This window comes from Globicephala melas, chromosome 17, assembly GCF_963455315.2.
Source record: "Globicephala melas chromosome 17, mGloMel1.2, whole genome shotgun sequence".
NCBI classification, from domain to species: domain Eukaryota; kingdom Metazoa; phylum Chordata; class Mammalia; order Artiodactyla; family Delphinidae; genus Globicephala; species Globicephala melas.
Genome location: NC_083330.1, coordinates 69,550,143 through 69,576,421, shown reverse-complemented (window position 1 = coordinate 69,576,421; position 26,279 = coordinate 69,550,143). Strand labels below are relative to the sequence as shown.

The 26,279-nt window shown below is 42.9% G+C and overlaps 1 protein-coding gene across 5 annotated transcripts in view; it reads left to right on the top strand.

The window, feature by feature from the left end:
- Window positions 1–26,279, top strand: part of ASAP1 (ArfGAP with SH3 domain, ankyrin repeat and PH domain 1) — a 351,377-nt gene that overhangs the window by 233,850 nt on the left and 91,248 nt on the right. For all 5 annotated transcript variants that reach the window (XM_030875819.2, XM_030875813.2, XM_060287023.1 and 2 more), the window contains 4 exons: window positions 21,747–21,821; window positions 22,293–22,342; window positions 24,367–24,496; window positions 25,916–26,001. In XM_030875819.2, the coding sequence (XP_030731679.2) occupies window positions 21,747–21,821; window positions 22,293–22,342; window positions 24,367–24,496; window positions 25,916–26,001 (341 nt within the window). The remainder of the gene's footprint in view (window positions 1–21,746; window positions 21,822–22,292; window positions 22,343–24,366; window positions 24,497–25,915; window positions 26,002–26,279) is intronic.

Below are 26,279 nucleotides of genomic sequence, written 5' to 3'. Positions count from 1 at the left end.
CCAAGTACATACAGGAAGGTCTTTTGTTTCTTTCTTTCGTGTTCTTTCTACCACTGTGGGCTTCTGACGTCTCAAAGTAAAAATAAGAAGTTCCATAAAACAGTGACTTTTAACAGGATAACTTTGCCATTTATGTATTTTTCTGAGTTAAGTCTAAATCATCCAAAATTACAGAGATAGAGAACAGGGGTTGGAGGCAGGGGCAAGGGTGTTAACTATAAAGGAAGAACCCAAGGGAGTTCCTTTGTGTTGACGGAACAGCTCTCTGTCTTGACTGTGGTATAGCTGTACCATATCTATACATGTGGTAAAATGTCATAGAAATATACACAGAGACGTACCAAAAAATAAGTGCGTGCAAAAACTGGTGAAATTCAAGTAAGGCCTGGAGCCTGGTTGATCATCTTGTGCCAATGTTGATTTCCGGGTTTTGATAATGTGGTTTATAGCACACGAAACATATTACTCTTGAGAGAAGTGGGTCGATGGGTACAAGGAAACTCTCTGTACTATTTCTGCAACTTTTTGTGAGTCTATAATTTTTTTTTAATAATAAGGTTAATAAAAATAAAGTATCAGATTCTAGTCAGGGAGAGAAAGTTGGAAAAAGTCTTTAATAATATAGCTATTGTTGGGGAACGTCTTTAATAATATAGCTGTTGTTATATAACAGTTTCAGAATATAACAAGTGCACAGACCAAAAACCAAACTCTCACCTCTACTATTCCTTTAGACCACTTCCTACTTCCTCTTAACTGTTGCAGGTTTTCTAAACCAGTCTTTCTCTGTCTTTTGAATTTTTACCTCTAGTTAAAGACCTCTGTGTGGTCACTATTCTCAAAAGGTGATTAGCTGTTTCCTCCCAGAAGTGAATCCGTTCATCATGTTTGAATATGTCTGGGGAATGCTGCCTTTTAGTGGTGAGAGGCCAGAGAAATGTGGACGTGATCTATTTTGCTGATGTTTTTAATATGTTTCTGGCAAGGTTTTAAGCGTGTGGGCTTTTCTGTGAAGTATCTTTTGTAGGTTTAGTTCATAATCTGCTTAGTAGATAGTAGCATTTTAAAAAAATGTTAGAAATATTTCTTTAGTTGATGTACCAGTCTCTCTGGACTCGTCCTTCCTTCAGTTCAAAGATGCCTTCGTAATCAGTCAGCTCCAGACACAGCAAATGATTTGTTGTTGCTGGAGCATCGGCTGTTTCTTGCTTCCGTGCCATTATACATTTGGTTCCTTCTACTTACAAATGCCCTTTAGTTAATGTATTAATGATTAAGCCTTCCTTGTAAGAAAAGAAAAAAAAGAAGAAAAACAGGGTGATCTTGAATTTTAGCTGTTTCTAAATATTTTTACTTGATTAAATATATAGTACCAAAATTATGTTCAGTCTTTTTTTTCTTTTTCCTTTTTGTTAACTGTTAGAAGGAAAGCAGTAAAGTCATTACTTGCTGAACAGTGCTGGGTCTGCTCTACACCCCAGTGTCAGGCCATCATCCTGTGATCCTGACGAAGAAGTTAGGGAGTCAGCAGAGCATTGCATCCATTTAATTATCAAACCACAAAAATGGGACGGGAAAGGAGTAGATTGAAATAGATTCTCAGTGGGCACAGGAAAACCGTTTAAACCATACCCTGAGAGCCTCAATGTAGCAGCAGTTTTAGAAATATATGTGAAAGCTGTTTTGAAATAGTAGGTGCCCAGGAGGATTCCAGTCCAGCCGGGACTCTCTGTGCCTCTGCTTCCTTCTCTCCCCTAGGCCTTTGGACAACGCTGTAGCTCGCGTAAGAGCCTGCACCTCCTCTAGCAGTTAGAGGGCAGATATTGCTTCAGAGCTGTTTCAGCAAAGCCGAGATTTCTCCAGCTGCGTAGCATTTCCTGTTTGCAGTCTCTGACTGCAGGCTCTTGTGGTTTGAGTTAAGGATTGTTTTTTAATTTTTATTCTTTTTTCCCCTTCAAATGAGAATGGTTGGAAATGTGCAGATTGGCTCTAGGTTTGTAGCAAACAGATTATTTCTCCAGTTCTTCTTTGAAACGTCGAAAAGTGCTGAAAGCCTGGGTCTCCTCAGTAGTAAACTGGTAGCCCCTGGGTGCTCTGGGTTATATGATACATTTTTAAAACCTCATCATTTTGCAGAACGGTAATACGTAATTGGAAGGTTTCACCTTTTGATCTGCCAGCCATCCCCTTATGTCCTGACATGCTTCATTGCCAATTAGTAGTGTAGGACATTTCATGAAATGAGATCTGTCCATATGAATGGGAGGATGGGTAAGAAGGAGAAGGCTTTCTTTTTCCTTTGTTATAAAAGTTGTATGTGTTTACTAGAAAAATTTCAGAAATTTTAAATAAAGATCATTACATAATTCTAACTTCTGTGAATACTAATATTATAGTTTGTCCTTTGAAACAGTTTCATAGATTTATACATAGAGATACTGATAATTTATACACTAACACACACACGTGTGTGTGTGTAACATCCAACTCCACAGTCTCTTATCCAGAACCCTTGGGGTTAGATGTTTTTCAAAATCCAGAACTTTATAGATTCCAGAAGGTTGACAGGGTGCATATGCCATATATTATGCAATGCCCCCTAGTGACTTCTCAGGTGAATAGTTACATGAAGTGGGATAAGTGAGGAGTCCCACCTCAATTCAAGTCCAAGCTAACCACCAAGTGAATTCAGGTCAGGTCAGGTTTTGCTACCAAATCAGTTTTGTTTTTTTAAACAAGCTTGTGTTATACATATATTTTGAAGACTTGTTTTTATTTATTTATTTTAACATCTTTATTGGAGTATAATTGCTTTACAATGGTGTGTTAGTTTCTGCTTTATAACAAAGTGAATCAGCTATACATACAGATATATATCCCCATATCTCTTCCCTCTTGCGTCTCCCTCCCTCCCACCCTTCCTATCCCACCCCTCTAGGTGGTCACAAAGCACCGAGCTGATCTCCCTGTGCTATGCGGCTGCTTCCTACTAGCTATCTACCTTACGTTTGGTAGTGTATATATGCATGACTTAGTTATTTTATAACTGGAAGTTTGTATCTTTAACCCCCTTCACCCATTTTGCCCACCCCCTATCCGCAAGCTCTGGCAACCACCAATATCTTCTCCGTATCTATGAGTTTGCTGGTTTTAATTTTTTTAGATTCCACATGTAAGTGGGATCATATGGTATTTGTCTTTCTCTGTCTGACTTCTCACTTAGCATAATGCCTTCAAGGTCTACCCATGTTGTTGCAAATGGAAAGATTTCCTTTTTTGTGTGTGCTGAATAATATTCCACTATCTGTCTATCTGCCACATTTTCTTTATCCATTGATCCACTGATGGACATTTAGGTTGCTTCCATGTCTTGGCTATTATATATAATTCTGCAGTGAACATGGGCGTGCGTATGTCTTTTCCAGTTAGTGTTCTGTTTTGTTTTGTTTTGTGTTGTTTTTTAACATCTCTATTGGAGTATAATTGCTTTACATGCAGGCTTGTTTATAAAGCTTGTTAGCTCTCCATGACCATACAGATAAAATTGCAGAATCACTTTAACAGGCTGCATAGTATTTCACTGTATAACTAAACCATAATTCCCTTATAGGATTTGAATTGTACATTCATTAGTACAGGTGTACCTTGTCTTAAATACATTCAATATACAGAAATCCTGGTATCCCCAGGCCAAATTTTAACATGTTTTGTTTTTCCTTTTTTTTCTTCTTTTAAGGATTTACATTAAAAGTGTTTTAAATAGGAAGTTCAAATAATGCATTTGAAATAGGATTGATTTTCATCTTGTGAGTTTTACTTGCAGTGAATAACACTTTTCATTTGAAATGTGTGTGATTGTGGTTATGTGGCTGTCAGGTGTTAACTCCACTTGAAACAGACTCACAGAACAGCATTTTGATGCTTGAAAGACTTAACGTTTTTAGAGCTGTGGATCTGTGAGAGAAGACGGAAGGAAAAGGAGGAGAAGAGGAAAGGGGGAGAAAGAAATTAGCGCTTGTTGGAGGAGGGAGTCTCACTAGCCGGAGGAGAGGACGGAGTGTGGAGGAGGGAGTCTCTGGTTGGTGCTGGCTGCTTTAGGATGCCCCTAACAGTTGCTTATCAGTATCTCTTTTAAAGAAAAATGGACCTGATCTTATCCTCAGAGCCTTCAGGCAGGTAAAGTTTTCATAATTTTTATGGTTAATGTTTACTATACAAATAGTAATGACAATGAGTGTTTTGTGGTGTGCCTGCTACATGCCGGGCGCTGTTTTAATCGCTTTGCTTGTTGTATTAGCTAGGATAGGTGAGGATGTGCTGCAGTAATAAATTAACCCCCGTGTCTCCATGGCTTAACATAGTAAAGGTTTATTTCCTCCTCCTGTCCCGTGTCTGTGGAGGGGGTCTACTCTGTAGTAACAGTGTGATTCAGAGACCGAGGCAGAGGGAGGCTCCTCTGTTTCAGCAAGGTTGGCTGTGCAGAGGACGAGAGAAACTGTAGAATCAGATGAAGACGTGTCGCAGCTTTCCCTGATAGATTAGTTCTTTGGTTTAAACTGTGTTCCTGGCCCCATTTGCAGGGGCCCAGGAGGTGGAAGGGAACAAATGGAGTATTTGGTGAGCAGTACTGTTTCTGCCTTATCTATATATAGCCTCCTTCACTGCTCACATCAGCCCTACCAGGTAGCAGCCATAGTTATCCCTGTTCAGCAGCTGAGAAAATCAAGTCGCAGGGCGCTCAGTGGATACTGGAGCCAGCATGCAAACCCGGGCAGTTCACTCCACAGTCCACGCTTTCAAGCAGTGCCCTGGACTGCCTGCCTCTCAAAGGATGTGGACCTCCTTTTATGGATATAACATAAAGTTTACTTTTAACTTATTTAAGTAAAAAGTATAGATTGAAAGAACGGCAAGTGGGACTTCCCTGGTGGCGCAGTGGTTAAGAATCCGCCGGCCAGTGCAGGGGACATGAGTTCAATAACCTGGTCCGGGAATGTCACGGAGCAGCTAAGACCACGCGCCACAACTACTGAGCCCACGAGCCACACAACTACTAGAAGAGACACCACGACGAGAAGCCCATGCACTGCGACGAAGAGTAGCCCCCGCTCACTGCAACTAGAGAAAGCCTGCATGCAGCAGCGAAGACCCAACGCAGCCATAGATAGATAGATAGAAGTCCATAAATATATTTTAAAAAGTTAAAACAAAAATAAAGAACGGCAAGCAAAACAGTAGCACGATATTGCAAGAGTAAGGCAAGCACTGTGTTGAGATAATCAACAGCCCAGAAGCCTCCAGAGCTCCTTCTCCAGGCCCACATCTGGAGGTACTTTGTGAAAAGCAAATGCAGGTGTTTTCCTTGGCTCAGAGAATTCTGCCAAACTCAGCCTCACTCTCACTGCTTTGCCCCTTTCCACTCTTGATTTCCTGTTGCCGTCCCGGGCAAGGCCTCCTCTCTGGATTCTGCCTTTCCACCTCCCTGCTTCACATTACATGCCGGGTCTTGAGCTGGTTTGGATTCCTCTGCAGAACGTTGCCTCTGATCTCTCCTCACCTCCACTTTCTGTTGCCCTCAGACAAGGCCACTCCCTCCAGCCTAGACTCATGGGCATAGGCACTACAGCCCAGCCAGCCTGCTCCCGGGCTGATTGATGTCAGCCAGTGCCAGAGAGCACGGATGAGTGAGGGAGTGTGGCTGGGTTTCAGGCTCCACGTGTACCTGCCAGGTGGGTGCTTTGAGCCGTGTATACCCCGTGCACCTGTGGTCAGTGGCCAGGCTGCACCCAGTGTGTCCACTCCCTCTTGCCTGGGAATGGGCGCATCAGAGTGTGAAACCCCTTTCCCTAAGTTTTCCTTGAAACACAAATCCCATGCCTTGTTCTTTGACAAGAGTTCTGGATCGAGAAGCACTACGTAATACCCTTGGGGATTTACAGTGCACATTTGTATATCGAAGGCTTAGAGACATCCTGCAATGAAAGAGACCTGTCCAATTCAATGTTTTCCTAACTTACTTAACCACAGACTTTCCTGTTGTATAAGAAACATTAACTTCCCATGAACCCACTTGGAGAAATGCTCATTTAGATGTCTTGCTGGATCAGGGGATCCATTTCATCTGTTGTATTTATTTGTTTGAATTTTCTTTCCCATTTCACATCAACTCTTCTAGAATTTATTTCTTACTTACATTTTAGTATATGATTTCTGAGTATATTAAGCCTCTTTATTTATACTTTACCTCTCTATTTTAGATGATACCCCTGCCTGTGGTACCTTCAGGTTTAAACCTGAAGAAGTGGCCTACTGATGCCATCTGGAACTAGTAGCTTACTATATCTTCCACTAAAAGTGAATGGCCCTCTTATTGACTTATTGTCCAGCCGTGTTAAGAAATTGGAAGTTCAGAGAGCTGGTGGACATAGCCTGACTTTGAAGTCAGTTACAGCTGAGTTCAGATCTCTTCTCTACTCTTTCCCAAGCTAGGTCACCAGAGGCAGATTCATTCATTCACTCCCTCCCTCATTTATTCATCCAGAAAGCAAGGATACCGAGAAAGCCTTCCCAGAAGAGAGACCCTTGACCTGAACCACAAATAATTAATAGATATTTTGTGAAACTGCTCTCTTGGGCTTGGAGAGGCTCTTTTCTTTAAATAGAAACATTACACAACATCAAGCATTGGTTGATACACCTGATATTTAGAGAGTGAGGTGAAATCAGTATTTCAGTATTTTTAAAAAGAAAGAAAAGAAAAGACTTTCTAAAATTGTGGCCTTGACTCAGCCAGGATTTACCAAGTGTCTGCTCTGTTCCAGGCTCTGTGCTAAGCTTGCCTGTCACCTTCGTTTCAGAGATTGCTTATACAGAGTATTCTAATAGTTTACACTAAGACACTACTTCGTTCTATAGGGAAATATGGACGTGGGTATAGGACCAGATTTTTAAAACGTCCTGCTTTTTCTTTCCCTCAAGTAGAGAAAACTTTGATTTGGTTATCCTAGCAGCATCACACATGTAAGAAGATTCTTTTCTGCAGCAGTGGCCTTGAAATACATCAGCTGATGGTGAATATCACAGCTAGATAAATTCTTTGAATTCTAAAATACTCAACAAGGATCAAGTGAAGTGAGTTTTAAAACATATGAGATATGGACCGAGCAGACAGAGTAGGGCAGCAGGCAAAGGGAGCAGCAGATGCCTGTATTCTTTTCTTATCAGTTAAATGAAGACAGTAAATGTCTACTGTGAGGCATTATGGTGTTCTCCCAGTACATGGCGAGCCCTGTGTGCTTGTACATGTTTATTTTGTTAGATTTTTAAATTGTGTTAATAAGGTTCTTCCTAAGTAAAAGTTTTTTGTTGTAAAACATGTACCATAATGTGTGATAAAGATGTTCAGTAAAGGCAAGGAAAATGTGATTTGATGTCACTTTCATTATGGTTTTGTTCTGGTTTAAACATAGCAGATTATAGATTACATGCATGGAAATGAAATTAAGGGTCTGAAAGTCGATCATGAACTGATTAATCATTTCAAGCATAATAAAGAAACCCTTAGGGTCAGGCTGACTCTTTTAAACCAAGGCGTATGTAGGCATTTTCCTTTTGCTTTCTCATTTAGCTTGGTCTTATAAATCTTAGCTCTCCCCACCCTGTTCTTATAATTATCCTCAGATGAAATCAGGTGCTGCCCATAACGCAAAGGAAAATCACGCTTTCATTTTGACTCTTGATGTATGAGATGATGTTAAATCTAACCCATCATTTACTTGAATTGAATTAGACAAAATATAATTGCATTACTTTATGTTAAGGAATTCTCATATTCCCTGACACTCCTACACATACCCAATTTTCTCTGTAAAACTTCCAGTAAAACTGTACTTTCCACTTAAATTCAGTCTTGCCAGTTCCCGATCCCTTTGGCATAAAGTGGGAACTCAGTTCCCCCTTTTCCTTAGGTCTTTCCCAGATCTCCCAGAGGAGTCACTCACCTCTGTTCTTTCTTCATAGGAATTACGCCTTAGACCTTAGGCAAGTGATTTGCACTCCCTGACTGTAGGTCTTTCTTCTCTGGCGAAACTTTGGTTTTTCTTCTCCTCTGAACAGCTAAGGCTGCGGGGCCCAAACTTGACCTTGTATCCATCTTCCTTAGAAAGCTTGTTTAAACAGAGGTTGTTGGATCCCATCCGTAGAGTCTGATTAAAGAGATTTGAGATTTTGTTTCAAAGAAGTTTCTGCCTGGTCTGACACTGTTGCTCTGAGGACCACACTAGTCAGGGTTGTCACTCTGGGCAGACAGCTCAAGTTCCCTGGCGTCATAGAGAAGCTGTAACTTTTTTCATCCACATTCACTGCCTAATTAATTATTTTTACTTTTATACACACCATCTGCTTTTTATCTTATAATAATAAGTAACTTGAATGAGAAATAAGCTGCTGGTTGATTATATCGCCCTCTTGTGTTTCTGTGTCATATTTCTTTTTTAATGACTTCCTGGAGACTTCCCTGCTGGCACAGTGGTTAAGAATTCGCCTACCAACGCAGGGGACACGGGTTTGAGCCCTGGTCTGGGAAGATCCCACATGCCGCAGAGCAACTAAGCCTGTGCGCCACAACTACTAAGCCCGCATGCCACAATTACTGAAGCCTGTGCTCTGCAACAAGAGAAGCCACCACAACGAGAAGCCTGTGCACCTCAACGAAGAGTAGCCCCTGCTCGCTGCAACTAGAGAAAGCCCGCATGCAGCAACAAAGACCCAACACAGCCAAAAATAAGTTAATTAATTAAAAAAATAACTTTTTGAATGTAAAAATAATACCACTTCATTGTTAAAACTTAGAAAATACAGGGACAAAAGACTAAAATAAAAATCACCAATCACCGAGAGCAGAAATAGCTGTGTGTGGATTGGTTCAAGATGGCGAAGTAGAAGGACGTGCTCTCACTCTTGTGAGAGCACTGGAATCACAACTAACTGCTGAACAACCATCGACAGGAAGACACTGGAACTCACCAACAAGATACCCCACATCCAGAGACAAATCAGAAGCCACAGTGAGACGGTAGGAGGGGCACAATCACAATAAAATCAAATCCCGTAACCGCTGGGTGGGTGACTCACAAACTGGAGAACACTTATACCACAGAAGTCCACCCACTGGAGTGAAGGTTCTGAGCCCCACGTCAGGCTTCCCAACCTGGGGTCCGGCAACGGGAGGAGGCATTCCTAGAGAATCAGACTTTGAAGGCTAGCGGGATTTGATCGCAGGACTTCGACAGGACTGGGGGAAACAGAGGCTCCACTTTTGGAGGGCACACACAAAGTAGTGTGTGCATTGGGACCCAGGGGAAGGAGCAGTGACCCTAGGGGAGACTGAACCAGACCTACCTGCTATTGTTGGAGGGTCTCCTGCAGAGACGGGGGGCGGCTGTGGCTCACTGTGAGGAAAAGGACACTGGCAGCAGAAGTTCTGGGAAGTACTCCTTGGTGTGAGCCCTCCCAGAGTCCACCATTAGCCCCACCAAAGAGCCAGGGTAGGCTCCAGTGTTGGGTCGCCTCAGGCCAAACAACCAACAAGGAGGGAACCCAGCCCCACGTATCAGCAGACAAGCAGATTAAAGTTTTACTGAGCTCTGCCCACCAGAGCAACAGCCAGCTCTACCCACCACCAGTCCCTCCATGAAGAAACTTGCACAGGCCTCTTAGATAGCCTCATCCACCAGAGGGCAGACAGCAGAAGCGAGAAGAACTACAATCCTGCAGCCTGTGGCACAAAAACCACATTCACAGAAAGATAGACAAGATGAAAAGGCAGAGGGCTATGTACCAGATGAAGGAACACGATAAAACCCCAGAAAAACAACTAAATGAAGTGGAGATAGGCAACCTTCTAGAAAAAGAATTCAGAATAATGATAGTGAAGATGATCCAGGACCTCGGGAAAAGCATGGAGGCAAAGATCAAGAAGATGCAAGAGATGTTTAACAAAGATCTAGAAGAATTAAAGAACAAACAAACAGAGATGAACAATACAATAACTGAAATGAAAACTACACTAGAAGGAATCAATAGCAGAATAACTGAGGCAGAAGAGCGGATAAGTGACCAGGCAGACAGAATGGTGGAATTCACTGCTGCGGAACAGAATAAAGAAAAAAGAATGAAAAGAAACGAAGACAGCCTAAGAGACCTCTGGGACAACATTAAACGCACCAACATTTGTATTGTAGGGGTCCCAGAGGAGGAGAGAGAGAAAGGACCTGAGCAAATATTTGAAGAGATTACACTTGAAAACTTCCCTAACATGGGAAAGGAAATAGCCACCCAAGTCCAGGAAGCACAGAGAGACAAATACCCAGAGACAAATGACAATGAAAACACGACAATCCAAAACCTATGGGATGCAGCAGTTCTAAGAGGGAAGTCTATAGCAACACAGTCCTACCTGAAGAAACAACAAACATCTCACGCCTAAAGGAACTAGTGAAAGAAGAACAAATAAAACCCAAAGTTAGTAGAAGGGAAAAAATCATAAAGATCAGAGCAGAAATAAATGAAATAGAAACAAAGAAGACAATAGCAAAGATCCATAAAACTAAAAGCTGGTTCTTTGAGAAGATAAACAAAATTGATAAACCATTAGCCAGACTCATCAAGAAAAAGAGGGAGAGGACTCAAATCAATAAAATCAGAAATGAAAAAGCAGAAGTTACAACAGGCACCACAGAAATACAAAGCATCCTAAGAGACTACTACAAGCAACTCTATGCCAATAAAATGGACAACCTGGAGGAAATGGACAAATTCTTAGAAAGGTATAACCTTCCAAGACTGAACCAGGAAGAAATAGAAAATATAAACAGACAAATCACAAGTAATGAAATAGAAACTGTGATTAAAAATCTTCCAACCAACAGAAGTCCAGGCCCAGATGGCTTCACAGGTGAATTCTGTCAAACATTTAGAGAAGAGCTAACACCCATCCTTCTCAAACTCTTTCAAAAGATTGCAGAGGAAAGAACACTCCCAAACTCATTCTATGAGGCCACCATCACCCTGATACCAAAACCACACAAAGATACTACAAAAAAAGATTACAGACCAATATCACTGATGAATATAGATGCAAAAATCCTCAACAAAATACTAGGATACAGAATCCAACAACACATTAAAAGGATCATACACCAAGATCAAGTGGGATTAATCTCAGGGATGCAAGGATTCTTCAATATATGCAAATCAATGAATGTGATACACCATATTAACAAATTGAAGAAGAAAAACCATATGATCATCTCAATAGATGCAGAAAAAGCTTTTGACAAAATTCAACACCCATTTATGATTAAAAACTCTCCAGAAAGTAGGCATAGAGGGAACCTACCTCAACATAATAAAGGCCATATATGACAAACCTACAGCAAACATCATTCTCAATGGTGAGAAACTGAAAGCATTTCCACTAAGATCAGGAACAAGACAAGGTTGCCCACTCTCACCACTCTTATTCAACATAGTTTTGGAAGTTTTAGCCACAGCAATCAGAGAAGAAAAAGAAATAAAAGGAATACAAATTGAAAAAGAAGAAATAAAGCTGTCACTGTTTGAAGATGACATGATACTATACATAGAGAATCCTAAAGATGCTACCAGAAAACTACTAGAGCTAATCAATGAATTTGGTAAAGCTGCAGGATACAAAATTAATGCACAGAAATCTCTTGCATTCCTATACACTAATGATGAAAAATCTGGAACTCTTCCATTTACCATTGCAACAAAAAGAATAAAATACGTAGGAATAAACCTACCAAAGGAGACAAAAGACCTGTATGCACAAAACTATAAGACACTGATGAAAGAAATTCAAGATGATACAAACAGATGGAGAGATATACCATGTTCTTGGATTGGAATAATCAATATTGTGAAAATGACTATACTACTCAAAGCAATCTACAGATTCAATGCAGTCCCTATCAAATTACCAATGACATTTTTTACAGAACTAGAACAAAAAAATCTTAAAATCTGTATGGAGACACAAAAGACCCCAAATAGCCAAAGCAATCTTGAGGGTAAAAAACTGAGCTGGAGGAATCGGACTCCCTGACTTCAGACTATACTACAAAGCTACAATAAGACAATATGGTACTGGCACAAAAACAGAAATAGAGATCAATGGAACAGGATAGAAAGCCCAGAGATAAACCCACACACCTGTGGTCAACTGATCTATGACAAAGGAGGCAAGGATATACAATGGAGAAAAGACAGTCTCTTCAATAAGTGGTGCTGGGAAAACTGGACGGCTACATGTAAAAGAATGAAGTTAGAACACTCCCTAACACCATACACAAAAATAAATTCAAAATGGATTAGAGACCTAAATGTAAGACCAGGCACTATAAAACTCTTAGAGGAAAACATAGGAAGAACACTCTTTGACATAAATCACAGCAAAATCTTTTTTGATCCACCTCCTAGAGTAATGGAAATAAAAACAAAAATAAACAAATGGGACCTAATGAAACTTAAAAGCTTTTGCAAAGCAAAGGAAACTACAAAGAAGACAAAAAGACAACCCTCAGAATGGGAGAAAGTATTTGCAAACGAATCAGTGGACAAAGGATTAATCTCCAAAATATATAAACAGCTCATGTAGCTCAATATTAAAAAAACAACCCAATCCAAAAATGGGCAGAAGACATAAATAGACATTTCTCCAAAGAAGACATACAGATGGCCAAGAAGCACATGAAAAGCTGCTCAGCATAACTAATTATTAGAGAAATGCAAATCAGAACTACAACGAGGTATCACCTCACACCAGTTAGAATGGGCATCACCAGAAATTCTACAAACAACAAATGCTGGAGAGGGTGTGGAGAAAAGGGAACCCTCTTGCACTGTTGGTGGGAATGTAAATTGATACAGCCACTATGGAGAACAGTATGAAGGTTCCTTAAAAAACTGAAAATAGAATTACCATATGACCCAGCAATCCCACTACTGGGCATATGCCCAGAGAAAACCATAATTCAAAAAGACACATGCACCCCAATGTTCATTGCAGCACTGTTTACAACAGCCAGGTCATGGAAGCAACCTAAATGCCCATCGACAGACGAATAGATAAAGAAGAAGTGGTACATATATACAATGGAATATTACTCAGCCGTAAAAAGGAACGGAATTGAGTCATTTCTAGAGACGTGGATGGATCTAGAGACTGTCATACAGAGTGAAGTAAGTCAGAAAGAGAAAAACAAATATATATTAACACATATATGTGGAACCTAGAAAAATGATACCGATGAACCAGTTTGCAAGGCAGAAATAGAGACACAGATGTAGAGAACAAACGTATGGACACCAAGGGGGGAAAGTGGTGGGGTGGGGGTGGGATGAATTGGGAGATTGGGATTAACATGTATACACTGATGTGTATAAAATGGATGACTAATAAGGACCTGCTGTGTAAAAAAATTAAATTCAAAAAAAAAATCACCAGTCACCTTGCAATCTGTTGTTAAGGGGTTGGGATCTATCTATCTATCTTCTAACCTTTTTTTCTATTTATACATACATATTGTTTTCCTGTGTGTAATTTTTGTTATTCAATATTTAAACAGTACTGGGTTTGTACTGTAGTGCTATTTTGTAACCCTATTTTTCATTTATTTATATACTTTGAAAATGTTTTCCTGTTTCGTAAAATATTGTAGCCTGAGAACCTTTGTTTCATTGGACGCGCACAGCCCCCTAAAGCAGAGCTGCCCAGGCTGGAGCGGGGTCAGGAGCCTGGAGCTTCTCCCCCATTACCAGCTGCAGCCCCCTCAAAGAGGGGCCTGCAGAATCCAGAGGCGCTACCCGTAACATCATTCTAACCCCTGTATAGAAAGCTCACCATTTGCACCATAATTTATGTACCCGCTCTCCTATTTTGACTATTTCCATTTTTTCACTGTTTAGAATAATTGTTGAAAGCATCTCTGATATCTCTGCACGTGCTGTGATGAGCATGAATCCAGTTTATAATATTTTCACTTCGCTATTGTTTGAGTCGGTCCGGAAATGCAGAGAAACCGCCGGCAGCCCAGGGCGCCCTGGTGGTCCTGTCAGCCCTTGCTCGGCTCAGATCCTGAAGCTCGTTTTCTTGAGAGATTGCAGGCTTTTTCAAGAGGTGGTTGTATTGCGCCAGAAGTTTTGTAGTGGATATCGTGGGGTGTACAAAAAAGTTTAGAGTGTTGATAGGAATTATGAATTCACCCTCTAACTGTTCAGCATTACTGCAGAATTGTTTGTTGTCGTTTTATTACTTGGTTGGGGGGTGGACCAGGGCTGTCCTTCAGCTCGTGAGGCGGTTGAGGCATCTACTGTAGCTGTTACGCCCACTTGGTCTGGATTTTTTTCTCCTGTGTTCAGTTGTATCTCAGTAGCTCATTTTAAACTATAGGAGGATTGTAACTGGAGCTATTTAGAGACCTCCTGGGTCTCTCATTTTGTCAGTGGCGGAAGCGAGAAGTGATGGACCTGAACTTACACAGCCAGCTGGAGGCAGGTCAAGTCTAGAGCACCCTTTCTTCCCCAGCTGTCAGACAGCCTCGCAGCCGCTTGAAGGAGGGTATCCTTGGTCTGTCACCCGACCATATCCCATCCCTCTCCTAAGTCCACCCCGCCACCTCCCTGCCCTTCCATTCTGATGCTGAGCACACCAGGAAGGCCAGAACTGGTTCAGATGCTGTTAACATGTCTGAGTCTCAGAACAGCTTGCCTGCTTTGAAGGGGAACTCATTTCTTCATCCATTTACTCAATCAGCAAGCATTTTACTCAGTGGATATCGTGTCTATACTGCACTAGGGGGTTGATGTAACACAGTGGTAGACAAAACAGTCATAGCCCCTCCCTCAAGGAGCATTACTCCCGACAGCGAAGAAACAAGTGACTCTAAAATGCAGGCTCTTGAAAGTGAGCCTGTTCTGCCTGGTTGAGAGTAATGGGAGATTAGGGAGAAGTGATCAATCCAGAACTAGAACGGTCAAGACCTCACTGAGGAAGTGGCATGGAGACTGGAAGGCGCTTTGCCAGTAGCCAGAGGACGAGTGGTCCAGACGGAGAGCACAGCATGTGCCAGGAAGAGAGAACTTGATGGGTTGAGAAGCCGAGGAGGCCTGGCGTGGTTGAAGGGTAATGGGAATGGGTGGAGGGGCTTAAGACAGGTTGTGCTGGGGTTAGACCTATACTGGGAGGTTGGATTTGAATCCAGTTTGATGGAAAGTGGTTGATGTGTTTTAAGCAGGAAAGTGATATGATCTGATAAATCACTTGAAAACATCAGTCTAACAGCATGACACAGCACATGAGACTGGCCTTTGGAGTTAGTAAAAACCTAAATTAGTAACCTGACCATCTGCCTTACTTACTGTTTGACCTTGGGCAAGTTGCTTAACCTCTCTGAGCCTGTTTCCTCATTAATTGGGTGAGACTAAGACACATCTTACAGAGTTGTTTCAAGCAACAACTTTAGATAACATGTTAAACACAGTACTATCATTTTAATAACTATTTCAGACTGCCTGGGTTGGAACATGGTGTAATGGGATGCATTATCGTACAGTTTATAGAATGAGGCAGGGGAACAACTGCGAAACTTCCAGTGGAGAGAGTGGTGCGATGTGAAGAACCTTTGGGAGTCTCCCCCCTCCACCTCCCCAGCCTCAAAAGACCTATTTCAGTATCTGAAATGCTATCATTATGTTTTTTCCACCACTACTGCTGAGCCTTTCAAGTGTAAAGAATTCTAAGAAAATAAACCGAGTCACACTTTATCAAGAGTCTGTGTTGTACATGCATTGCAGGCCGTATCTGTATGTCACACAGCCCCCTGGCAGCATGTGGAGTGGCCTTGAATGACTTGCCCAAGCACACCCTAGCTGAGTGCATGTCACCTGCTTGACCATGTGAGCACGGGGCACTCTGGCATCTGTGAAGGGTACACTTACAAAGCCCTTAACAGTGCATGAGGTGGTATCATTAACCCTCATCCCTCCACTTCTGAGCAGTATTCTTTGTTTCCCCTTGATGCATATGCAACCAAATAAAATAAAGCTTAGCTTAATAGGTCAGTAATCGCTTATAATAACTGTTCATTCATATATATAGTATGTTGTAGTTTTCAAAGCATTCCGATACCTGTAAGAAGATGGTGCTGTAAGCAGTTCATTGCCTTTAGTGTCGGACCTGGTTTGTGCTTTGACGCCTCCGATTCATAGTGTGTTTGAACACACCTTGCAGGGTTACCAGGAGCAGCCAATGAAGCAGGCAACCCTGTGTGTCTGCAGTCAAGTGGGATCTTCGTTGGTGTCAGGCCCTGGTCCCCTCACATCGGCGTGGGCTAGTTGAGGAAGGTGCCAGGACACCCATTTTTAAATCAGGAAGCCAAGTCAGCAGGTCAGATGGTTCTCCCAAAGTCACAGGCCAGGAGTGATGTGTGGCCTCATGCCTCTCGGCTCCCACCAAAACCTCTTTTCTCCAGATCTTAATGCCCTGGAAAACGGCCTGATGACAAGGCACCAGTGTAAAATACCTTCAGGGTGGTGAGTAACTGTCTAGGGCATGAAGGAGTTAACACACCAGACAGAATACCTAATTTATACCTGGGAATCTCAGCAGAACTTCTGGGAGCTGGCTCATTACTTTAATTGGATTTTCCAACGTGTTGAGCAAGTCAGCAGATTCGCATTAGCCTTACTTTCAGAGGAGCTGTTTCCCTCTGTAGAGGGGAAGGAGAGAGAGGGGGAGGCAGTGGGCAGTGGAGAGAGGGTGTCAGAGCTAATGCAGGATGACAAAGCAAGCCCGTTAGGACGTCCTCGTTAATTGATACGGTCGCACGTGCATGGAGGTGTTAAGGGCGGGGGTGTATGGGGGTACCCTTTGCAGAGCTGTGCTGCTTTCTCCTGCTCTCACACAGGGAAGAACAGCGGTGGTGCTGAGTCACTGCCCCCCCCCTCCCCCGAGGCCCACACAGGCCAGCCAGAAACTGCCCTGCAGCGTGAGGACCCACAACTGCTTCTTGGCTCCTGTGTTGGAATCTGGTCAATTAGTGAACAAGGCCAGATGAGCTGCCTCCCCTTAAGGAACATACCTTCTAGAAAAGAAAGACAGGTGGTAAATCAGTAAACAGGTAACGAGACCATTTCATTTTGTAGCAAAGCTCTATGGGGTAAAGAGAAAATAAGGGCATAGATGCGTGTGTGTTTATACACACAGGAAAATTGCTCCTGAAGTCATTTCCAATGGCTGGAATTACAGTTTGTATAATGTCTGGGAGTGTTTAAGCAGTTGTAAGGAATAAATGGTTATTTTTATCAAAGCCAATATTAATTACAGTTTATTTGCTTAAACAAGTCATTTTTGCATCGTTATGCAGAACGGTAGACCTCAGCCACCTCCTGTCTGGTTTATCCCAGATTTTTTGGTGGGCTTGATGTATATGCTCCTAGGGGAAAATTTCCCCCGCTTTTTTTAATATTTATTTATTTGGCTGTGTCGGGTCTTAGTTGCGGCATGCGGGATCTAGTTCTAGTGACCAGGGATCGAACCCAGGTCCCCTGCATTGGGAGCCTGGAGTCTTAGCCACTGGACCACCAGGGAAGTCCCAGGGAAATTTCGCCTTTGTGAGGAAGGAAATGAACAGCAGTTTGTTTGGAAAGTAGTGTCTTTACCCAACTACACCTCATTCCTGCAATGGTCTTTAATGTGTTGTGTGCTTAGTAAAATGGAAAAGATATACTTCTTAAAACATGCCCTCTAACCTTGTGTAATCTTGAATCACATAAAGAACTTACGTTAATTTAACTTTATTGATAAAGGAAATGGATTGAGAGTAAATGAGAGTGGAGTAATCAATAGGACTTCGGTAAAGTAAATGGGAAATAATTATATAATAGAATTAAAAGGCTTCTTTTAAAAATCTGAGGATTCTGAAGGTGATACGGGAAGTCTGTCCACTAATATTATTATTGTGTTATGTTGGCTGCATTGCCCATGGGGTGCTTTTGTTACACATCCGTTTGCAATGAACAGTTTGCTCAGGTCATGAAAAGGATTCCTGAAAGAGCTGGAAAATTAAAAACAAACAAACAGGAAAATGACAGAATCCTACACCTGTGAAGCCTTGCGACCCATCCCTGTCACAGAGCAACACCTTCAAATATCTGAGAGAGTAGGTGTTCTTAGTTGGGATGGCCAAGGAAGGGACGTTTCATTTTGCCCAAATATGTCCTAAAAGTTTCCTCCTCTTGAGATTGCTCTGTTCTCTCTGACTTCTTTCAGTATCTTTATAATAACAGACAGTTACTATTCACTTAACACAATCTCCTTTGCCAGTTTTTATAAATTAACCTACCTTTTCACCAGGAAATGAGTTAGGAGGAGTCTGTAAGTTTAAATTTTTTTTCCTGTGGCCTTTTCATGGGATCATCAGTGGGAAGATTCTCAAATCATAATACATGGTTATTTTGCCTTCTTGGTTTCTTATCAGCCCCCAGGAGTATGTGAGTGGATAACCACAGAGAAATTCTTAATTCTTGGGGTTTTCCATCAATGCGACTGCAGTCCAGTGCCTGCCCAGTGCCTGACCATGTGCCTGACCATGATGACTGGGCCGAAAGGTGATGCCGTGCGTTCGTTGTGTGATCAGTACGCGGTTTTCGAGGGACTTTTCCTTCCCAATAACCCCCACATTGAGTACAGACCACGGGCTTTCACGATTCTTTTATTGTTACTTTGTAACACAGCCTTCAGGTCAAGGTGGCAATGACGTTTATGTATTTTTTGGTCTTTCCTGCTTCATTTCCCGAAGGATGAGAGACACTGGGGAAAGCCTTGATTCAGGACTAATAGTTAAAAATGCTTTATGATCACTGTCTCTTCATGTTTTGTTTTAGAATTTTTACTTTTTTTGAATCCACAATGTAGTACATGTTACCCCCCCGACATGCAGAAGGTACACAGTACAAGGCTCCTCTCCCACCCTGTGTCCTTGCCCTACCCCTACCCCGTGTCCATCCCTGGCGGGGACCAATGTCAGCAGTTTAGTCTGTATCCTCTCAGAAAGAATTTAAGCATGAACATATTTTTTTCCTCTTTTTATCCAAATCCTTGTACACCATGAATACTGTTTTTCACTTTGCTTTTATCACAAAACAGTTTATCTTGGAGATATTTCCAAAGTTAAACATAAAAAGCTTTCTCATTTTTATGGCAATTGTGTAGAACTTCCATAATTTATTAACTGGTCCCCTACTGATAAGCACTAAACTTAGCATCAGTATAAACTTTCCTGTCGAGGAGACCCTTGTACACATGCGACTTCGTGTTTCCTTCATTCTACAGATATTTATTGAGTACCTACTCTGTGCTATGCAGTGTTCTAAATTCTGAAAGCATAGCAGTGAACTTACAGACCCCAGTCTCAAAGAGCTTGCATTCAGATTGGGAACACAGCAAACAAATAAGGAAACAGATACAGATAAAAGGTTAAGGAAACAGATACAGATAAAGGGTTAAGGGCAGTAAGTGTTGAGATGAAAATGCAAGATCTCCACGAACAGAGGAAAGGTAGGTTCTGGCTTGATGAGCGGAGATCCCTGCCTCACTTACCACCATCCACGCAAACGCCCAAGACCCACAGGGTAGCAGGATGCAGGGGGCTTGTGACCCAGGAATGAGACTGTTGAGGACTCGGAGCAAGATGTTATTCCCACTGTCTGTCTGGGGCAGAGAATGAGTCCTGTTAATCTTTGTTTTTCCCATCTCATACCCAAAGCCAGTGTTTTTCAACCTTTTCTTTTATTATTACTACCTGCAGACTCCCACCCCAAGGAGCTTTTTAAAAGATAGTCTTTGGGCTTCCCTGGTGGCGCAGTGGTTGAGAGTCTGCCTGCCGATGCAGGGGACGCGGGTTCGTGTTCCCGGTCCGGGAAGATCCCACATGCCGCGGAGCGGCTGGGCCCATGAGCCGTGGCCACTGAGCCTGCGCGTCTGGAGCCTGTGCTCTGCAACAGGAGGGGCCGCAGCGGTGAGAGGCCCGCTACCACAAAAAAAAAGAAAAGATAGTCTTTTCCTAATAACTTTCTCCGTGAAATTTTAATACCACACATATTCTCTATATCAGTTTACATACTGTGACCCTTTGGAAAGCCACAAACCATAGTCTGTAATCATATTTATTATTATTAATTAAATATTATAGCTATTATATAATTATATTATCAATAATTAATAAGGTAATTATAAACTATGTCTTATATTACTGTTATTAATTAAATATGTTTTATTATTGTTGATAATTAAATATTAATGTTATTGATATTATTTTCACCCCACACCCTGAGACCTAGTGCCCTCGACCTCCCAGAACCTAGGCTGTGCATCACGGCCCTCTCACTGTTGGCCGGCCTGCCAGCCCGGCTGTTTCTCTGCATGGGTGGTGGTGAGATGGCAAAGATGGAATGTCTTGGTAGGAATCTCTTTGTCTGAAATAAAAAAGAAAGAGGTGGTTGTTTCTGACCCCAGTCGTCTGGTGGTGTGCGTTGGACAACTGCCCTCGTGTGTCACATTGGTGGTCAGGGAGGGCGAGACGTGGAGTGACTCGGAGCTGCAGGAAGCCTCGGATGAGAACCACGGGACAGGGCCAGGGAGGAGTTCAGGGCTGGAGGGAAGGTCTCCCCGCCCTGCCCGTCTGTTCCCACATTGCCTTATTCGAATTTAACATCCCATAGGATTTAATGGCAATAAACGCTTCCCAGGTGTCAGGGAGCACACCAGCACTTTCCCCGTGCATTAACTCATTGCATCTTCACAGCAGCCACCCACCACAGGTTCTGGTAGCCTCGCTTTAGAGCGGTGGTTAAGAGGGTCATGCACAGAGCCTGTAAGTGTCAGCGTTGCTTCCTCTCACACCACCGTCTCCCTCTGCCTGACCTCATCATGCGTTAGAGCTGGTTGCGTACTGACTGCGTCTGCCCCTGGGTCGTCAGCCCTCTGTAGGCAGGCCGTGTTGTGTACATCATCGCACCCCCGTCCCAGGCCCTGGCATAGCGGGTGTCACAGAATAGGTACTTCATAAATGAGCGATGGAAGGGTGCTTGGACGGGTGGGCGGCTGATAAACGAATACGCTCACACATGAGTAAAATTCCTTCTCGAATGAGGGGACCCGCCAGCCTCTCCATCTGTAACCGGTGCTGCGGGTCCCTGCGGTCTCAGTTCCACGCTGCTGGAACTGGTTTCGCCAAGATGCCAGGGCTCCCCCTGAAGACGGACTGTGTAGCGCTTCTCAGCCCTCGTTTTCCTGACTCTTTCCACACTGGCCCATCCCTCCCTTGGTTTCCCTGCCACCCTGCTCCCCAGTTGGGTACATTCCTTCCCCCTCTCTCTGTAGACTGCTCTTCGCACCACCCTAAAATCAAGGAGACCCAGGCCTCCGCCCTGGAACAGTGAGAAAACCCCTGCTCCAGCTGTAGATTGCACTTCCTAAATAGCTTTCCTTTTAACAGAACTTGGCACCGAGGATACAGTCGCGAGCAGGAGCGTCGCTGTCTCTGCCCTCGTTTCACCGAGCTTACGTGTGACGGGGTGGCCGTGCTCAGTCGGCAGCGGCCGGTTTTGCTGTCCCACGTGCACCTTCTTTTTCTCACCGTCTCCCGTCTTTGTTTGCTTTTCAGCTCCAGGGCCTGAGCCACAACGTGATCTTCACCTTGGATTCCTTGTTGAAAGGAGACCTAAAGGGAGTCAAAGGAGTGAGTGTTGAGAAATTTGATTTTCAGTTTAGCTTGAAAGGGTTGCCTTCTTTCTCTTCTAAGATCCCGGTGGTACTCACGTCTGAAAGGCACTCTGAACGTTTTCAGCATAAAAGATGCTGTTGGAAAATGATCATTAGAAAAAAACACACCGCTTCACATGGCGCTATTGCCCGAGAGACAAGATGAGACACTCAGGAAGACCGGGGCGGCGGGGGGCGTCTTCGCTGAGTCTGGGCTCCCCCCTGGAGGACCCGTGGACCCACCTCTCAGAACCACTGGGTCCTCCCTCATCGTCGTGACCGGGAACGCACACCATCCCACTCTCTTAGCTTCTCGGGTGTAACAAGTTGTGTGATGTGCCTGAAAGTGTCCTATAAAGGAGAGCATTTCTGCTAAGATGTTGCTGGAAGATTATGCACCTTTAAGCAAAAGTACTTTCAATCTCAGTTTTATTTTCTCTTTTTTAAGGATCTCAAGAAGCCATTTGACAAAGCTTGGAAAGATTATGAGACAAAGTTGTAAGTGTTTTTTTTTTTTTTTGGTTGGTTGCTTGGTTTATTTGCTGTGAGTATTCTAAGAAAAAGAATAACTACAAGAAGGACAGAGCCCTGAACTAATAGCGTTGGGATAAAACACTGTTGAGTCCATCCTCGTAAGGGCTGAGAGGCTGGGTGTTCTGACCTGACTAGAAGTGCTGACACCTCCCGTGCTAGTTGTGTCTGGAGCGAGATGTACTTTCACTGTCGGGTATTTGGGCATCCATGGCTGATACAAACTGTCAAGTTGTAGGTCTGTGACTGTTGCAACTTTCCTTTCGTTATAGTTAGCACATAACTGGAGACCATTTACACATTTCAGGATAGCACGGCAACTGGGCAGTACAAATAATACCCAGTGTGTGTGACATCTGTCTGCCCACCAGGGCCTGTGCAGAGTGCTTTACATGCATGACCTCCTCACAGCAACCCTCTCTGTGTGCACCTTGCACCGTCTGTTTATGGCTTAGGAAACTGAAGCTTAGAAAGGCTGAGGGGCCTGCAGAAAGTCCTAAGGCTAATAAATGTCGGGCTGGTGTCCCCTCCAGTCTGTGTAACCCCAGAGCTGGAGCCGTGTGGCATGACGGCAGTCAGAGGCCTGCGTGCTGGGGTTATCATGCGGGATGACGGGGAGGCCGCACGTGAGGTCTTGTCGTGGGCCTGACTCATCCTTGTGCGGTACTGTTCCTACCACATCTCTTTGTGATTATTGCTCTGAGGCATTTGTAACCAGGCTGTGGAGTGGGGTGGGAGGAGAAATGTATTTATAAACATTTAATAAAAGTCTTAGCTGTAAACTTGGATAAGTACAAACATGAGAGAATAAAAGCATTTCCGTAGGCAGCAGTAACAGCAGAGTGAAAACACAAGCCAAAGAAAAACAAATTCAGGACTAAGTTATGCCCGCCCGTCATGTTTCTTCTCAAGAGTCGGTAGCTTCCTGCTTTCTTCCCACCCACACCAGTGGAGAGAGAGCTGAGGTTTATTCTCCTTCTGGTAAAATCCCTGCCTTCACACCCATTTAACCTCCAAGGCGGTGTGATGAAAAGAGTTGCTTAGGAATGGCACGAGGGTATTACAGTGAATCCCAGCCAGGTCTGTAGGTTTTCCATTGGGTCAATGGCTTGATTTTCCACTGTGTTTGTATGTAGACAAGGATATTGGCTTTCTTTGGGGTTTGATATCCTACCCCACAATTTAAAAGAAGACTTGAAGGCTAAATCAGTCTTTGCTTTCACAACTAGAAATTATAGGCTCTTTCTGAAATTAGAAGTCTGCTTTCAAATTAAATGGATTTTCAGAAAAAGGGCTGTGACCCCTGGTGTTAATACCAAAGTATCAAATGTCATAGCCAAGCGTTAGCCTCGGCTACCGTAGGTTTAATGTGGTCCCTCCCTCTTATTTCCCCGGTTGCTTCCCAGCTGAAGAACGTTTTCATAGCATTCCAAATTATAGATTAGAATTTCTTCTAAATCCTTATTTTGTACAACCCAGTGCCAGGTGGTTGAATGATTAAAACGTTACTGCGGTATGAAAACAGCCTAAGTTTAGAGAAATATTGGAAATTGCTTTTGACTAATTTACATGCATGTCTACAAAGACCCATTATCTACTTTGTCTTGAATTAACTCTTAAATCTCAATCTATTGATAATCAAGATATGCCTCAGGCCCCCAACCTTCTGATTCTTTTTCATCGTAAGGTGCCTTACTCTAGAAAAAGTAAACTGTCAAAATTACTTGATGCCAACCAAAATATAAGAGAATTTATATGAATCCATTCATGTGGGAGATCGGAGTTAAAATGTAGGAAGTCTCCTTGGTGAAGATCCATGCAATGTGTTGATTCTCTTTGAACTTAGATTTTCACTTTTGATCGATGCTCTCCATTTAAGAGTTCCTGCCTCCTAACTCCGGTAATTAAGAAATAATCAGGTGGCTCCCATTAAAGGGAGGACACGACTGCGGTGTTTTTGTTTCTAATGATGGCACCCGCTTTCATTACAGTACAAAAATTGAGAAGGAGAAAAGGGAGCACGCCAAACAGCACGGGATGATCCGCACGGAGATCACCGGAGCTGAGATCGCGGAAGAAATGGAGAAGGAGAGGCGCCTCTTTCAGCTCCAAATGTGTGAAGTAAGAACAGACTTTTCAGCCCTTTGCCTAGAATTTGATTAACTGTCATCCTTCCTGCTAGTCAGCAGTCTTTATGCTTAAATGCAGGCTGTGTTTGATGATTAGAGGAGGGGACTGTTTCTCAAGGACTCTAATCTCCACTTTTCTCCAAGCCTTTTGGGATCCGCCGTTTCACTGGTGTCTCATATTTTGAGCCTGAGTCCTATGGGGCTCTTTAAGCCAAAACAGGATTCTTTGGTGAGAACTTTACTATTGCTTGTGAGTGAGTGTGGAAAAACAATTTTGGTGAGGGGTAACACTGGTGAATATTACGTTTTACTGGTACAGATGTACAGCATGTTGCTTTTTTTTTAACCACGTGTCCAAGTTTGAATGAAAACTTGAAGTAGTGATTAAAGTCTGAGCTCATGAAAAAATAAATGCAACAAAAAGCATGTTGCCTTAGACTTAGAGCAGTGGTTCTCAAACGGGGTTCCCATTGGCATTCCCTGACCTAGAGACCAACCCATTCTGATGCTGAGTAATGGAATTCCTTTTGCAGTTTTCAGAAGATATTAAAGGGGCTAGAATTTTCTCAGTTTCAAGTTTTTCTTCCCTAATTGTTTTTTCTTTATTCCCCCCCACCCCCATTTATTACCCTTTGGCTCCTTGAACTTGTCTGTTTGTGAACACTTCCATGCAGTAAAACAAGTTAACAAGAAACAAACAATATCAGGGCTTCCCTGGTGGCACAGTGGTTGAGAGGCCGCCTGCCGATGCAGGGGACACGGGTTTGTGCCCCGGTCCGGGAAGATCCCACATGCTGCGGAGCGGCTGGGCCCGTGAGCCATGGCCGCTGAGCCTCCGTGTCCGGAGCCTTTGCTCTGCAACGGGAGAGGCCACAACAGTGAGAGGCCCGCGTACCGAAAAAAAAAAAAAAAGAAACAAACAATATCAACAGAAAATCTTGGCCAGTTGTGAAAATCAGAGCCAGTAGTGTTTAGTGCATAAACTAATAATGCTTTTTTTTTTTCTTTCACTTTTTAGTAGCAAAAGTACTTTCCAATTCACCTCTGTGGTCTGGAAGTTTTAGTATCTTACAAGCATATCCCTTAAAGAGAATGCCATCTGCCTTTCAATCCATCTCTCAGGTTTTGACCACGTGAACTATGAGTTTGAGATCCACTGCACACTGGGGGGAGATAATCAATTATTCCAGAATGTTTTGCTGTGCTTGATTTCTGCTTGTCTAGTAAACTAATCTTAAGCATCTATAAAATGCTAACACGCTGATCAGTTTGCTTGGTACACTTGTGACTGTGTCAAATTAGCATTCCCTAAATTCAGCTCACACTGTCCGGCGGCAGCTGACCCTCAGTAACTCACACTGATTAACGACTGGTAATCTGATCAACGCACAACTCTGTTTTATTTCCGCAGTATCTCATTAAAGTTAACGAAATCAAGACCAAAAAGGGTGTGGATCTGCTGCAGAATCTGATAAAGTATTATCACGCACAGTGCAAGTAAGTGGACTATTGCAGTCATGATTATTAGCCCAAGTAAGATCCCCTTCACTTCGTTGGTTTTCTTAATTCTTTCCTTTCTGGTCTTCATTTGGTCCCTGTATATAGCTGTATAATGACCTTCCACGGCCAACCGATAAGAAATGGTTTTGTCTTCCATCTTCAGCATTTTCTATAAATCATTAACTCAAATTAGTGTAACTGTTCAGCTCCTCTAAATACTGTCTTACAAATGCTAACTTTGGCCTTGACAGCCAGTGGAGCTGTTGTCACAGATG